This window comes from Geospiza fortis, unplaced genomic scaffold (genome assembly GCF_000277835.1).
Source record: "Geospiza fortis unplaced genomic scaffold, GeoFor_1.0 scaffold171, whole genome shotgun sequence".
NCBI classification, from domain to species: domain Eukaryota; kingdom Metazoa; phylum Chordata; class Aves; order Passeriformes; family Thraupidae; genus Geospiza; species Geospiza fortis.
The window spans coordinates 4,951,444-4,968,043 of NW_005054313.1; the positions used below are offsets into that span (position 1 = coordinate 4,951,444).

Below are 16,600 nucleotides of genomic sequence, written 5' to 3' on the forward strand. Positions count from 1 at the left end.
TTCTCAGGTGTAGTTTTGTTGCATTTTTTGTATTGTGACTTGATAGAAAAAAAAATTCAGAGGGTACAGTTTTTCTGCCAGTAAACTCAGCAGTTAGCCATTCCTGTTTTCTTCCTTTCTCAGAAATAACATCACGTATAAAAGTGCCTTTAGCTACATGCTGCTACTGTGCTTAGAGCTTTGAATTTTACCTTTTCCTACCAAATCTGTAGACAAAAGCACTTTCAAAGTCAGATCTCCTGTTTACAAATTAACCATATCTAATTCTCCTCTCAGTTGACTAATGCCCTTTCTTTGGCCTTTGCTTAGCAGCCTGCATTGCTCGTTGTGTGCTGTGAAAGCTTACAAAATGGAATTGGTCCAATGTGCTAATTTCAGACCATTTATATTCTGTGTAGCTTTTTAGTTTGTAACAAGAGAAAGACAGGCCTTCTCTTGACTGAATGCTACTTAAGAAGGGAATGTAGATAATGCCTGGCTAAAGAGTCATCTCAGTCTCAGTAAATGAAAGCTTGCAAAGCTACACCTTGCATCTCTGAACTTGCTGGTTCCATGGAACTAGTTACTGGAAGTGGTTATTGCTGTGTCCTATGAGGTACTGCAGCAAAATTCAAAAGTTTAATGATGCTTTCTTATATTCAAAGGCTCTTGCAGATATGCTGAGACGAAACACAAAATTAAAAAGTTTGAACATAGAATCAAACTTCATCACTGGAGTTGGAATTCTGGCATTGGTTGATGCACTGAAAGACAATGAAACGTTGACAGAGATCAAAATTGATAATCAGGTAAGTGAGGTGGTGGTGATACCATAGCTAAACCCAGCCAATCCTAATTGACTGAATATTTTTACAAGACAACTTGTGATAAACACTTCAAATATTTTAGGTTTAATTATCTTAACACCATCAACAATTGCCCTTAAGATTGTCAGAAGCATCTAGCTGAGGCTGATTTCTGTGCTTCCTTGTGCTTTAAGGTGTACAAATATATTTTAAGATCTTCTGCCTATTTGATTAACTAGAATGAAGCCGAGTGTTTATTGACTGATATGGGGAAAGTATTTTGTTCTCTTTCAAGATGAACACACCTAAGGTCTGTTGTCTTTGTGTACCTTTTATTTTAACAGAGGCAGCAGCTAGGCACAGCTGCCGAAGTAGAAATTGCCAAGATGCTTGAAGAAAACAACAAGATCCTCAAATTTGGATACCATTTCACACAACAGGGACCTCGAGCCAGGGCAGCTGCAGCTATCACAAAAAACAATGATTTGGGTAAGACCTGTCATTATTAATTGACTGTGTGTGTGGCAAAGGCTTTAAAGGGGTTATTCCCCTTCTCTCTTGACAAAACCAGGATAGCACAAGATTAGTAGATCAGTTTCAGGTTTCTCCTGTGCTTTACTCCTACTTTTTTGTTGCTGCTTGATGTTTTCTGTTTTGTTGCAGGCTGTCCATGAGAGGAAAATTTTTAGCATAGTCTAGAACAAGAGCATTAAAATTTCTTGTGAGTTGTGGCAAAGGGAGTGAAAACAGTGGTTTTGATCACCCAGTTTATTCAGATAGGATTAATTTCCTCTTTAAAAGCAGTACTTGAAACTGACAGTGTAGGATGCCCTGTTCAGTGCCAGTATCCCAATGTCACTGGGATTGCTTGAGCAAGGAACCTGAACATACTGTCATGTACAGAGGCTGGGACTGGGTAATCTCTCCTTTGGTGGTTCTGTTCATGCACAAGTAGCTGATAGCAGTGGCATCTTTATTTGCTGCAGTCAGGTTTGTTGGAGCTCATTAGTTAGAATCCTAATTAAATGGATCAGCAGAAAATTTGTTAATAACATAGCAAATGAACGGAAATCATTTGTATAATAATGTCAAATACTTGAGGCACTCCGCTACAAAATAATGTCCATCTATTCAAGTGGAACTTCATTTTAAAACTCTATTTATTTAAATCTTTTTGGTTTAGATGCTTTGTGGTGACCTCTCATCAGTGAAAAGGGGCCATGCAGTTTAGTAGTAGTAGTGGTAGTTAAGGAATATATTAGAGGGAATGACACAGGAAATTGGAATTTGGTTTAAAGATCTGATTCCACTCTGAATAAAGGTTAAAGTGGAGGAGAACAGCTCTGAAAGATATGGATGAGTAACTAGAATAGAGCACAGAGAGATAAGAAAGGCACTCAGGCACTGCATATCTGTTTCTCAAAATAGATTCTAAACCAGTTGGGTTTTTTATCATAATGCTTCAGGTGTCTCACAGCTTTCTAAGGCTTCCTATCTCACTAGTTCTCTTATTAGTGCTTGACTGTTCAAAATCTATGCTTCTATTGATGTCTTGCCTTTTTTCCTTTGCTTTCTTAGTCTGGACTATGCGAGTAAAAGTTTCTGCAAATACCTTTTCATCTGTCCAGCCCTGAAGATACAGAGAAGGTTACTCTGAATACCCACTTGGGTATTGAGCACTGAAACCAAGATGTTTGAAGTCTCTAATTTCTCTCTTTGTATGTTCCTTCTTAAAAAACGTCTGCATCTTTTTCCTTGCTCACACTGTGTTGTACCAATTCCCTGTCTGCATACTGTTAACTGCATGATTGGAGAAGTCTAGGGCTGGAAATTCTTTTCATCTGTTCTTGCAGTTTGATGAAAGCAGGTATGAAGAACTTTTGCCACCTACTTTCCATTGAGTGAATTTGAGACCACATTCACTTTCTTCTTATATAGATGTGTTTGCTTCACTTTTTTAAGCAAAATGGAGATGTCCTTTATATTTTGTCCTCTATGTGTCCTGTAAGACCTTTAGTGCCATTTGCTTTGTCTGCACAGAAAAGGGAAACATAATTTGATAGTGTGAAAAGAAAACATCAAAAATAATACAAATGTTGAGGAAAACTCCAGTCATTCAATCAATATTGCATATTTTCAAATCTTAATAACATGTGAGCTTTTAGTTATTTTAATCACAAATTTTTATTGCTCTTGCATTTTCTGACAATTGAATGTTTTTATTAATAAATGGAAAATTTTAGGCTGCTGATTGTAACATCTGTGTGTGTAAAAATTGTGTTAGATATACCATGAAGCTCTTGTAGTGTTTCTTTTGAAGCCACATAAATAAAATTCACCTCTAAAAAACTGCAAAAACTGTAAAAAAAGAATCCTGGCTAAATCTGCTTATCAGACATAAGATGATTAATGTTTCCCACAAGTCCTTCCTTGGAAATATTTGCAACTGTTTGTGATTAAGGCAATAAGCTCAGCTTATTTGCTTAAAATGCTGTCTAATGCCAAGTGTTAGCTGCCTTAATTTGTGGTACTTCATGTGTCAAAGTAGCTGTTCATGTTACAGAAACACAACAGTTAAAGTGCTAATATAGCAAACGTTCTCTTTGTTGTCTCCTTGTTGCAGTTCGGAAGAGAAGGGTTGAAGGAGACAATTAGCAAAGCTGCTGCCAGAACTGTGGAGTCAGCACGGGCAGCACCGTGGGCTTCGGCAGTCTTGGACTCCATTGACCTGGTTAGAAGGGAAAAGACTGGAAACCCCCTTCCTTTTAAAGCAAAGAATAAAATCATCTGCTGGTATGCAGCACGGTTTTGGGATGGATGGAGACACAGTAACTGTGCCAGTCTCTCTACCATAAGTTTTGATTGGGTTTTTTTTAAGAACTTTTTTTTTTGTATTTCAAGACTTTGGCTGTGCTTTCTACTAAAAATGTAATTGCAAATCAATGATGTAATTGTCTGTAGTCAAAGAATGGGACTTTTAAGATGATTGGACAGATACTGACCCAACTGAAATGTCTGTAAGAAAATCTGGGGGTGTGTATTTACCAGGAGGGATGTGTATATTCCTGACAACAATGCTCTAGAGAAAAGGGATTCTTCACCCAGCAGCTGCACTCGTGTAGAGCTGTTCAGCTTTGTTCATCTGCACTGAAGAGAAATCTTTTACAGCAATGTTATTTGTAATTCTACTTGTTTATTTTTTATTTGTTCTTGATACTGTAATCAAGTTCAAAGACATCCTTTTAAGCTAAACAAAAATAAATTGGCTAAGGAGTTCTCCTGAGGAATTAGAGGGACTAATACAAAAATGGAAGCCTTGGAAAACAAGGAAAAAATTCTGGAGTCTTGCAAAACGACAGTTTTTCTGTTACATCTAAATCCTTAAAGTCTTTTTCTAAAGGTCCCATAACTGTGTCTTGCTCTGTATCTAAACTGAATACATTTTTAGACTGATTTCATGTGTTCATCAGCATTATTTAGTTTATATTCTTTGTTTAAAAATTGTTATCTACATTCATAAGTATCAATTTCTCTAGAAGTAGTGGGCATTCGTATTTAAAATTCTGCATAACTATACAGGAAAAGCAGCCTTAACTGTAAGACCACTGGCTTAAATTACATTACATTAAACTATTTGTACTTCATACAAATCTAACAGTTTTCAATAATGAAGTAACACTTTTAAGAAGGGGTTTTTCCATTCTGTATCTGTCTTGATGTTGAACACTACCTAAGACATGCAAAACCAAACCAATATGTAGTGTCAAATCTCTAGGGCGTAGTCATTGTTAAAGTGTTTAAAGTTCTATAAGCAAATTAATAAGGCAACAAGAATCACTTCAACTTCTGTACATAATCACAGTACACTTGGAAATATGAAAATCTAGAAGCTTTTCTGTGTAGGTCTGTTTGGACTGTACTTGTACTAGTTTGCTTTGAGATCACAAAAATGTTCTACAGGACTTCTTGGCTGTATTTATAGCAAGAGAATTCAACTGACATCTATTTTCATCCAAAGATCATAATGTGGTGAGCATTTATGTGTAGAAAACATTGGACTGAGAATTTTGCATCAGGTTGTATATACTGTAAAAACAGAGCAAGTCTCTGACACTGTGCCCACACTGTAATTTGCTGCAAGTCTTGGTTTGGATCTTTAAAGACAGACTTTATTCTGGAGGTGGCTTCAAATTTTACTGCAACTGTACAGAGAATTTTGAACTATAGTGCCTTCAGTGGGGATGTATATAACTGGTTTATACTCGGGGAAGAACAGTTTTTACCCCTACTTCTAGATTGGTGTTTTATTAGAATTACAAATAAATATGTGCTCTGAAAACCAAGTTGGAATTAGTTCAGTTAAAACCAAAGACCACACTTACTGTAACCTCACAACAACTCCAGAAGTGTTCTGATGAGTAACAAAAAGGGCTTCTTTTGGTTTGGGCTTTTGTAAATTTTCAAGAACTTTTTAGATCTTGAAATAAAGTTTGAAATAAAGTTCTAATACAACATGCATACAGTCAGAAGTTAAGTGTATTTTTACAGACAGACACTGCTGTATAAACATGGCCGAAGCATGTCGTGCTGAGTTGCCTAAAGCTGTACTTTACTTTAGATTTGCTAGGCACCATTATCATTTTGTGTCAAAAAACAGGCTGTAATGTCTTCCTTCATTTGTTGAAGGGTTGCATGTTCAGAATCTGTTCACATATTGGGATTCTATGATGAGTTGTTTTATCACTATCTAAAAAGATTAGGCAGTTATCTCCTACTTGAAAATGAAGGAGAAAACTGAAAGGGTGGATTATGGAAATAATAGACCAAATCCCTTTCTTGCTATTACTTAATCAAGTTTGGCTGTTTAATTATTTATATTCCAATCAAAGGCAGAACCATTGAAACTTCAGCTCTCAGGTGTCCTGTCACAAATGATAGTTAAATAGTTTAACTCTATAGACAACAGCTAAAAATTTGACTTTCAGGACAGATACCTGACAGGCTGGGCATGGAAAATAATTTTTTTCAACCAGAAGGGTTTTTATCATCCAAATTGTTGGAAGACCTTTGGTGTGGTTCATGGAACAGTTAACAGCAATCACTTTTGTGCCTGCAGTGTGCATCCTTTTTGGAATAAATGAAGAAATTCTGTCTGTAGCCAGGAATCTTCAACAGTTTCAACAAACAAAGTGAACACTGATGTAATGCCATTGAGTGCGATCCTGTGTATGATTTTACTGATAGTGAGTGCAGGGGTGGTATTACTGCGATAGCCTGTTACCATAAACACAAGGGCTTTTTCTGAAAGAGATACTGTTTTCTTACTGATTATTTTTCCTGCTTATTGCAGAAATCAAATGACCGCGTCTGTTGATTCTGTTGGTTCCAAGCTAAGCATGGAAACATAATATTTCAGAGCAATTACCTATTTACTCTTGTATTTTAAAGAAATAGCCTCACTGTCTCTGCGACTTGAGTAATCCTGCGTTTGTAAGCTACAAACGAGCAAGTGTTCCATTTAAATTTCCATTGGGGAAGCAGGTATTGAGTATTTTAGCATATCAGCACTATATGCTGTCAGAATGTAAAACAGTTACTAATCTTTGGATGATTAAAGTACTGTATTCTTGTTGTGGCTTCGGGGTTTTGTTTGTTTGCTGTTTTTAGTACTGTACTGAGTTGCTTGAAACCCTGGTGTTTATATGAGAACACCTTTCGTTCTCCGGCCGGGCAGGGAGCGGCCGGTGCCGCTGAGGGGAGCGGCTTTCCCTCGTTAGGTAGTTTGGAAGTCAGAGAGAGTTTAAGCCCCACCCCCATTCATAAAGTGGTGTGCTTTCCCCTGGATATTTAATCCAGTCAGGCCTGCTGTGTACAGTAAGCAGTGCAGAAAGCAGCATGTATTTGCTTTGAGAAGCTTCAAAATTATCAAAAGAGAGTGCAGAATTTGTTTTTCCTGCAGATCTATAGGCAGGTTGTTGTTGTAATTGGGCATTTAGGAGGAGATATGTATGCAAAGTAGAAATGTATAGAAACTGAAAATGGCTTTTAATCAGTGCTGTCATGTGAAATAATGTGGGCAGATATCTGCTAATTCCAGTTGGAGTGCAGTTTTTCCACACACTTTAATTTCTGAAACTTGTGCTGAAGTTGGAAGTAGAGTAGCTGGAGGCGCTGGCAGTACTCCTGTGTCACAGACTGAAGCTGTTGCATTTGTATGATGGGAACGGCGCGGAGCCGCGGGCCGGGGTTCGGTGCCTGCAGGGAAGGTTGTTCCGCCGCAGCCGAGTTCTGGAAACAGTGGAACACCTGGCTTAGGTCCCTGACGTTTAAAAAACTCTCGTGCGCGTTCCTGTAAATTACTTTTCAAGGCAGGTGTTCTTTTATTTTCCTGTTGGAAAGCGCATTTACCAGCCTCGGCAGTGAGGAGTAGCTCCATTGTCATAAACCTCCCTGGGTAGATGACTTGGATTAAATACAGAGTGACAATTTTGGATTTGTAGGATCTTAGAAGCCGCGTCTGTTTAGTTACTTGTTTAAGCCCTCACTATTTCAATTGTTACTTTTGTTTGTGTAATTCTTTATTCCTTCTACAGTCTTAGAATCTTAGATCACAGCTTGTGGTTTGAAACTTTTTGGGCCATCGATCACTTTTCATTGTGCCTTTCTTTGGCTGTGCTTTTATTAGCAACCATTTTATTTTACTATTCTCGCTAACTTTGTTGATCTTGCTGGCCGTTCTCTGTGGGTTCGGTTGTGTTTTCGGGCTTTTTGTTAAAGCAATGCACACACATCCTCGGAGGGTCATCCTGGCTGCTGAAGGGCGGTGTTTGTTTTGCAGACTCCGATTCCGGCTCCGATTCCGATTCGGAGCAGGAGAACGCCGGCTCTGGGAGCAACGCCTCCGGCAGCGACAGCGACCAGGACGACGACAGGGAGGCCGTAAAACCCAGCAACAAGGAGCTGTTCGGGGATGACAGCGAGGATGAAGGAGCATCCCATCACTCGGGGAGCGACAACCACTCCGAGAGATCCTACAACCGCTCCGAGGGCTCGGGGCACGAGGACAACGAGCAGTCGGACGGGGAGCAGCACAGCGCGTCCGAGGCCGCGCACGACGACGACGAGCACGGCTCCGAGGAGGGCAGCCATCGCTCCGAGGGAGACGGCTCCGAGAAGGCACACTCAGAGGATGAGAAGTGGGGCAAGGAGGACAAAAGCGATCAGTCGGATGATGAGGAGAGGCAGCAGAACTCTGACGATGAGGAGAGACAGCAGAACTCTGATGATGAGGAGAAGGTGCAGAACTCGGATGAAGATGAAAGGCCACAGGTGTCTGATGATGAGGAAAGACTGCAGAATTCAGATGAAGAGAAAATGCAGAACTCTGATGATGAGGAAAGGCCACAGGCCTCAGATGAGGAGAAGATGCAGAACTCTGACGATGATGAAAGGGCCCAGCGGTCTGAGGAGGAGAAGATGCAGAACTCTGATGATGAGGAAAGGGCCCAGCACTCTGATGAGGAGGAGCAAGAGCACAAATCTGGTAGGAATGAATACAGAAGTAATGATCTGCTGCTGTTTTGGTCTCTCTTTGTTTATCTCTCTCTATTTGTTCACATTGACCTGAAAAGATTGAAACTTCAATATAAGGGCATTGATTTCATAGTTTTTAACTATGGTCATCTTTGCAATTTTTTTTGATGCAGCACTTTCAGAGCTTATTAATAGAGAGGAATTTTTAAATTTGTGGACCAAAATTTATAATTTGCTGAGAATAATTCTGCTCCTTAGAGTCTGCAAGGGGCAGCGACAGCGAGGATGAAGTTCTGCGAATGAAGCGGAAGAAACCGATTGCATCAGATTCAGAAGCAGAGAGTGACACAGAAGGGCAGAAAGGTAAATTCTGGGGGGGGTTGTGGGTTTTGGGTCCTCTAATCCTCCTCTTGAGCCTGCCATTCATCAGCTACAGGACTTGATGGAATTGGTAGCATTTGCTGTATGGTGCCATGGAAATAACCAAACAGACATCAAGAATTCTGTGTGGGATGCCCATGCTGCTCCTCTCAGATAGCTCTGTCAAGTTTTCTCTTGTGCAAATATTCTTTCATGCATTTTTACTGAAAGATATTGAAAAATGGTTCCTGTAATCAGAGCAGCCCAGGGAACCTGTGCTATGTTTTGTGGTGGTTTAGCTGGCTGAGGAAAAGGTGTTTATTTTCTGAGAAGTAAAATCTCCAAAATGCATAATGAAATTTCTTTACTTCTGTTCAGTTTCTTGAATAAGGATTATCTTATACTCTTCTGTTGCCATTTTTCAACTTGATTTCCTTATTTGATAAATAAATCTTGCATTAGGGCTGTGTGTGCATATATATGTGTGGTTTAAAATTGTAATTTTTCTGCTAAAGAGCATGCAGATGTCATGGACCTGTTTGGAGGTGCCGATGACATTTCCTCAGGGAGTGATGGAGAAGACAAGCCACCAACCCCAGGACAGCCCATTGTGAGTGGACTTGACTTTTGAGATAATTACCATGCCATTGCACTCTGAAATGCAGAACACCAATTGAATTGGGTAATATTCTAGTGAAAAAAAGAGTAGTGACATTAAGTAGCATTACAGATAATTTTGTCCTAGCTGAAAGAATTATTAAAATTTTATACATTACAATATCAGATTTAATCTGCCTTCCCCCATCCCTGCTCCACTTTTTGAACTCTAAAAAAATGTGAAGAATAGTTTGATTGCTACCAAATAAAATACAAAGCCGTAGCTGTCTTTGGTAACTTATTGCAGCTATTTGAGAAACACTTTTGGTTCTATGATAATTTTTAATCTTTTATTGATAATAGATAAAAATATCTTCTTTAATCTGGTAGAAAGTGTCCCCCAGTCTCCAGTGCTCAGCCAACTCTGTTGGCTCCTTTGCTGTTCTTTATTGCCTAAGGTCTCTTGAGTTTGCACTGGTGCTTGAAGTCACTTAAAGTGCCACATGACAATGCTGAGTTGAATTCCTTTCAGTGAAAATGCCTGAATTCTTTTATCCAAATCTTCCTGACCTCTCTGTGCCTATGAATGACTTTTCTTTAAGCAAAATGTAATTATTAGAGCAGCAGTAGCCAGATAGATTTTTTCACTTATGCTCCTGTTCTTTTTTTTCCACTAGGATGAGAATGGGCTGAGTCAAGAACAGCAGGAAGAAGAGCCTATTCCAGAGACCAGAATAGAGGTAGAAATACCAAAAGTAAACACAGACTTGGGTAATGATTTGTATTTTGTGAAGCTGCCCAACTTCCTCAGTGTGGAGCCCAGGTAATTGCACATTAAATACAGGATTGATAAAGTCTTTTAGTGTTTCCCTATATTGCTTTTGTTTAGTATGTGTTTACTCTATTTAAAGTTGTTGGCATTAAGATGCATATTTTTGGTTGTGATTAGTCAATAGTAATGGCTGTTGTTTTCTAATCAGGTAATTTTATTATGAAGGTGGTTTTCAGCATGATATAACTTAGTGTCTGTTAAACACAGACAAAAATGTGGTTTAATTGAAAGCACATGCTACCAGTTGAATTGCAAGCATAAGTTTAGGCTCTCAGAGATGTGAAAGGTGAATGCACTGACCCTTATGCACTTTCCAGTGATTAAAAACATCATTTTGAATTTCAGAATAAGGCCTTTTTTATTCCTGTATGTTAAATGTACTATTTATGATGAGGCTGGTTACTTGGATTAATTTTCTTAGAAGAATAAAGAATGTGTTTTAAAATTTGTTGCAGACCTTTTGATCCCCAGTATTATGAAGATGAATTTGAAGATGAGGAGATGCTTGATGAAGAAGGTAGAACTAGGTTAAAACTCAAGGTATAGTATTAATTTTCCTTTGTCTTTTACACTCATCTAGGGACTTGCCTTCAAAGTCTATTTCACATCTTTTCGAATGATGTTTTGAGTTTTCAGATTATGAAGGTGTCGGCACTGAGGAAAATTGATCTATTTTAGTCATAAATTTTTTAAAAGCTTGACAGCTGCATTTCACCTATAAAAGCAATACTTTTCACCTTTATTTCTTTGCATTATGCCAGAAATTATCAAGCCTTTCCAACTGCAATTCTTGACCTATATGGGGTATATTTTACCACAGTATTCCTTAGGAGCTAGAAAAACTGTTTTGTTTTTTGCCCCTACAGGTAGAAAACACAATACGATGGCGGATGCGACGAGATGAGGAAGGGAACGAGATCAGAGAAAGTAATGCAAGGATAGTTAAATGGTCAGATGGAAGGTTAGTTTGCACCCTTTATTACTGAAGTAATGCAGTTCTTCTTGCAGTGACATGCAAAATTGGAAGGTCAGCAAACTTTGACATCAGTTCTGCACAGTACAAATTATTTTAATCTCCATGCTTTGAAAGGTTTATGCTCTGCTTAGTTTAGATTGAAATATAATTATTGGCTAGATATAAAAAGGAAACATGAAGGCTTTCTCCATTTAGAAATTAGGCCAGAAAATAGACTGCAGTGGCTTTATCAAGTAACTGATGTGGGAATCTCTTTTAAGCATGTCCCTCCACTTGGGCAATGAGGTCTTTGACGTGTACAAGGCACCGCTACAAGGAGACCACAATCATTTGTTCATCAGACAAGGGACTGGCCTGCAAGGACAGGCTGTGTTCAAGACCAAGTTAACCTTCAGGTAAACTGCTGTTCTATATCAAATGTTGATACTGTTTTTGCAATTAAGTGTTGTTACTAGTAATAAAAATTAGATATAGCAGTTTGTAAAGCATCAGAGCTTCACAGGTTAGTAAGAATGTGCTATTTTCCAAACTCAGTTTGTCAGTAAGATTTATTCTACATTAGGTGTTTAAGTTGGGAATGTTAATGTGCCATTTCCTGCAGGCTACATACAGGTTTTTTGTATACATGTTTTAATTTTCATTTTTACATGCAAGTCCTAGTTGAGTCAGAAAAAATATTACTATTCCCTGAAATGAATCTTTTGCTATCAAGATGGCAGTTGCTTCTTGAGATATTGATGTGAACTGTGAGGAGGATGTATCTTTAGGTTGATAAGGGTCAAAGGTTGTAGGATTCTAGCATCATTAAGGGTAAAAAAGGCCTTAGAGATCTTTGAGTCCAGCTGTTAATGGCTGGACTGTGATTTTACTGGGACACTTGCTGTCTCCAGTAGCTGTTACAGTGCACATAAATACTTTTTAAAAAGGGTTGATGCTTTTACTTTTGTGCAGATGAATCTCTGAACTCTCAAGTACGCTGGCCCTACCATTGTCTTTTGAAAATGGATATGTTCCTTAAAGAAGTTCTTAACCCCTAGCAATTTTTTACCAGGCCACACTCTACAGACAGTGCCACCCACAGGAAGATGACTCTGTCTCTGGCAGACAGATGTTCAAAGACCCAGAAAATTCGTATTTTGCCAATGGCAGGCCGTGATCCAGAGTCTCAGCGCACAGAAATGATCAAGGTATTGTGGCATGGAACTCTCTGATCTGCTGGTTTAATCTAAATTGTCACACCTGTAACAGAGCTGGACATTTTTGAATATTCTATGATTTATGAAAAACAGTAATGTTTTGGTGTTTTAAGCAAGAATTCCAAGCCATGGGTGTGGCTTGCTTAAGCTGGCAGATGACAAAACAATGAGAATATTTGCAGCCTTTATCTGCTATGTAAAAAACTACAATAGAATATGAGAATAATGGATACGAGGTTCTCTTGAGGTGGTTTGGGGGATTTTTCTCCCTGAGTTCATTGCTTGTGTGTTTGGCCAGAAAGAAGAGGAGAGGCTGAGGGCTTCCATCCGCAGGGAGTCGCAGCAGCGGCGGATGCGGGAGAAGCAGCACCAGCGGGGGCTGAGCGCCAGCTACCTGGAGCCCGACCGCTACGACGAGGAGGACGAGGGGGATGATGCAATCAGTCTGGCAGCTATCAAAAACAGATACAAGGGTGGCATCAGAGGTAATCATAAACCTTAACAGCATGTCATTAAGGCCTGTGTGATTCAGACAGGGTAATTGCACAGGACAGCCCTGGTGAGATAGGATTTTGCCAGTTCGTTCGATACGTAAAGAGATGTTAATTCAGTTCGTATGAGTTTATTTTGTTTACTCTGGACTTAGGTTCTGCAAACATTTTGTGGCACTAAATATAAGACATTTTTAATATTCTCTTTTCCTCACCAGTTTCAGATAAACATATTTGGCTTTTTATTTTTTTCTGGAATGTGCAGAGGAACGTGCTAGAATCTACTCTTCTGACAGTGACGAAGGCTCAGATGAAGATAAAACCCAAAGACTACTCAAGGCAAAGAAACTTAATAGTGATGAGGTAAGAGAAGGACTTTGTTCTTAAGCTGCTCATTTTTAATGAGGAACATTTCCTTCACTAAATCTTGTGTTTAAACTTGGGACTTCTGTGGTTTCATTTACGCCATGATGAATGTGTTATTTGACTTGGCATGCTTTCCATGCTAATTAATCACCAATTTCTTATGCACTGCATTAGTTCACAGACCTGAGTGATTCCCAAAGGAGGACACTATTGTTATTGCTGATTTAAAGATGGAAAAATTTATGCAGAGTTATGTAAAATGAATACACCAAAATTATTCAAGGACTAAGAAGACTTAATATTTGAATCGTAGTGCAGTGTTACCTAAGTTACATGGTCCTCTCCTGTTTATTATGGAAATAGGGGAAGCATTTTCACATAGTATTTCTGCTCTTTTTAAATAGAAAAGTTAAAAAAAACTGAGTTAAAAAGACTTGCTGTCCATTGCTAAACCTACATTTTCCATCACCCCAGCATCATCTGAAACACTGGGCCCTGACCAAATAAACTGTTAGCTACAGCAGTAGTGCTGTTTCCTAATCTAAAATGGTGTTTTATTGGTTTGTAATTTATGACTGCTGGGTCTTATTAAATGAGTTTTTGTGAACATTGCATTTGAGGTTTAGTTCAAGTCTCTCACTGCTGATACAGCACTGCAGTGTTACACAAGGAGTAAGTTGCTCTCATTTTCATTTCTGTACTGTGTTTCCTGTAAAGTCCCTGGGAGGCCTCACTCCCCAGCCCCTGGGGTGTTTTCTATGTGCTGAATGCAGGTTCTTGGTGCTCTTACAGACTCAGCTGAGTTATTTGCACTAACAGGCATTCTAATGTGAAGTGGAATTAGTAAAAATTAGTTTTGTCTTCTAATGACATAGATTCCTGGCTTTTTCTTATACATCAGAAAAATTTAATATATCAGAGAATATAACAGGCATAGTGAGCCATGTAGACAAAACTGTAATTTTGTGAGCCCTGTGAGCATTTGTTAGTAGAAATGGAATTGTTTCTTTTTAAGACTGTTACTAGATGTGTTAGTTCATGATACAGCAACGTGAGGACTTGTCAGTTGCATTCTCTCAGAAGAAAAGGTCTAATCAGCAGCATTTCTCTGCTGCTTGAGGAGCTGCAGCCTCCATTTTAAAGAGTGGCTGGAAGGTAATGCTCCTCTGGGGCCTCGGAGTGGTGCTGCAGTGTCACAGAAAACCCCAGTGGTGCTCCAGTTCTGTGCTCGGTGCCCACAGGGGGAGTGTGGTGCTCAGTGCCTAACCACACATGGGAGCTCTGGCTTCCTTGTACACTCACTTGCTTTTACCTACTGTCAGTCAGCAGCACAGCACAAATCTTTGTGCTGATAGCAATTTGTTACCGTTACTGCAAATGTCAGTCTGTTATTAATAATATACTTTATCACCACACAGCAAGTAGTTTCACTGTTGCTGCAGTTAATGGGGATATTCTGCTGAACAGGAAGATGACTCACTGAACAATAGCCCAGCTAGATTACAAGAGAATGTTTGTTCTGAGGAAGAAGCTATCATTGAGATTCCCACCCCTGTTAATTTCTGTTTTCCCTGCTTAAATTTCCTTCGTAACTGCGATTCTCCCGGTACGTACTGAACACCTTAATATAGAATCAAATGCTTTGGATAAATAATTGATCCTTGGAGTTCTGAAACGCTAAAGTTCTAGAACTCAATCTTTCCTCCTTAAAATCCAAGCAAGTTGCTTTAAAAAAAAAAAAAAAACAAAAAAAACCCCAAACCCCCACTTCCAAAACCAACAAATGGAAAAAGGGATGGTTGCTTAGGCCTGGGAGTATTTTTAAAGATACACTTATTTTTCAACAATAGTTGAGTTACCACTTGTTCCTCATGTCACTATGGATGAGTTTTGCATGAACAACTCGTGATTTAAAATGTTGTTTGGAAGGATGATTCAAAATGAACTGGTGGAAATGTACATGGAGCAAAAATCAACCTGTTGGCTCCATGACCTAAAAACTGAAGATCAGCCCTATAAAAGTCTTTATGGTATTGCTTGTAAGCAGGTAATTAACTCAGTGATTTGAGTTCCTTTGACCAGCTCTTTGAAGCCTCATAAACTATAAACTGTTACATTTCTTGGACTGTTGATTCTGAGTGCCAGTGATTCCTCCTGGTTTTTTTTCTTTATGCCAGAGAGCAGTTAGTTTAGTTTTGTCTTTCTGTTGAGCAAAATGCCTGCCCACTTCCTGAACTCCTTCTTTGCTTCAGTAGCTCTGATTCAGGCCATACAGGTATAAATAGTCTGAAAACTTAGCAAAGCTGCAGGGGCTGCCTGAAGGGAATGTGTCTGTGTGCTGGAGAACTCACTGCTCATGAGAGCTGGTGGGAGTGCCCCTCACATGCTGTAAATGCAGATGATGCAGAGAGAGGCTCTGTGCATGCCCTGCTCAGGCAGAGCAGGTGTGGATGCAGGGCCAGCAAGGGGATGGAGCTGCAGCTTCCTCCTGGACCCTCCTGCTCTGGGGTGTGACACGGGGAGCAGCCACTCAGTGCTGAGGGTAAGGACTGGCACAGAACCAGCCCTGCTTCACAGTAGCACAGAATGGAAAAACTAGAACTGGTAATTTTGCTTTTCTTACAAGAAAGACTTTGAGGTCTTTTTGTTGTTGTTCTGTGTTTTTCCTACTTTAGCTGGAAATATGGTGGTTTATTTTTGTCCTTTTTTTGCCTTTAGGAAGGTGAACCTTCTGGAAAGAGAAAAGCAGATGATGATGACAAAGCAAGTAAGAAGCCTAAGAAGTATGTGATAAGTGATGAAGAGGAGGAAGATGATGATTAATATTAAGGAAGCGCAGCAGTTGATTTTTTTGTTGTTTTTTTCTATATATATGTTTATATATATTGTACAGTTCTGTTAGAGCACAGATGTAAGTAACCATAAGGGGCTTATTTTGATAAAGGAAAATTCCTAAGTCTGCGTTTCTGGTGTGAATAAAGTTTTTTTGACTTCCTTTGACTCTTAAGAGTTTTGTCTCATTGCAGCAGATGTTGCACAGGGATCATCACAGTGCTGATTTTAGTCTTGCACAGTGCATTTCAGTTTTGAGAACTGTAGTAGCTGGTTACCAAGTGAATTGGTCATTAACTTAGTGAGTTCATTAGGAGAAGCCATGCTAATCTCTGTGGAATGCTTAAATGAGAAGTTTGCCCAACAAGGGTAAGATGATAGAGCTGGCTAAGAATACACAGTGGTTCAGTGCAACTCTGTTTCTTCCCTAGATACTCCTTATTTCCTGTTTACTGGACAGTACATTGCTATGCTGGTGTAATTTGCTGACTAAAAATATTTCTTGCCATGTTTGAGTAAATCATTTTAACTGCATGAACTTCACAGTTAACTGATCACATAAGGCATTTATTTTTCATGCATTGAAGTCCAGGATGAATATCTGCATCTTGCCAGAGCAGTAATAATAACAA

The 16,600-nt window shown here is 39.1% G+C and overlaps 2 protein-coding genes across 2 annotated transcripts in view; both read left to right on the forward strand.

Annotated features, from left to right (window-relative positions):
- Positions 1 to 5,303, forward strand: part of LOC102040312 (tropomodulin-3) — a 17,405-nt gene extending 12,102 nt beyond the window's left edge. Inside the window, exons 7-9 of the mRNA XM_005419652.2 lie at positions 645 to 788; positions 1,130 to 1,274; positions 3,409 to 5,303. Of these exons, the coding sequence (XP_005419709.1) occupies positions 645 to 788; positions 1,130 to 1,274; positions 3,409 to 3,440 (321 nt within the window). The 3' untranslated portion in view covers positions 3,441 to 5,303. The remainder of the gene's footprint in view (positions 1 to 644; positions 789 to 1,129; positions 1,275 to 3,408) is intronic.
- Positions 5,304 to 5,353: 50 nt separating this feature from the next.
- Positions 5,354 to 16,136, forward strand: LEO1 (LEO1 homolog, Paf1/RNA polymerase II complex component). Its single transcript, XM_005419745.1, has 12 exons — positions 5,354 to 5,389; positions 7,563 to 8,328; positions 8,577 to 8,681; positions 9,194 to 9,288; positions 9,953 to 10,098; positions 10,563 to 10,647; positions 10,974 to 11,068; positions 11,344 to 11,478; positions 12,135 to 12,270; positions 12,578 to 12,764; positions 13,036 to 13,133; positions 15,855 to 16,136. The coding sequence occupies exons 1-12, from the start codon at positions 5,354 to 5,356 to the stop codon at positions 15,957 to 15,959; spliced, it is 1,989 nt and encodes a 662-aa protein (XP_005419802.1). The 3' UTR covers positions 15,960 to 16,136.
- The last annotated feature ends 464 nt before the right edge of the window (positions 16,137 to 16,600 follow it).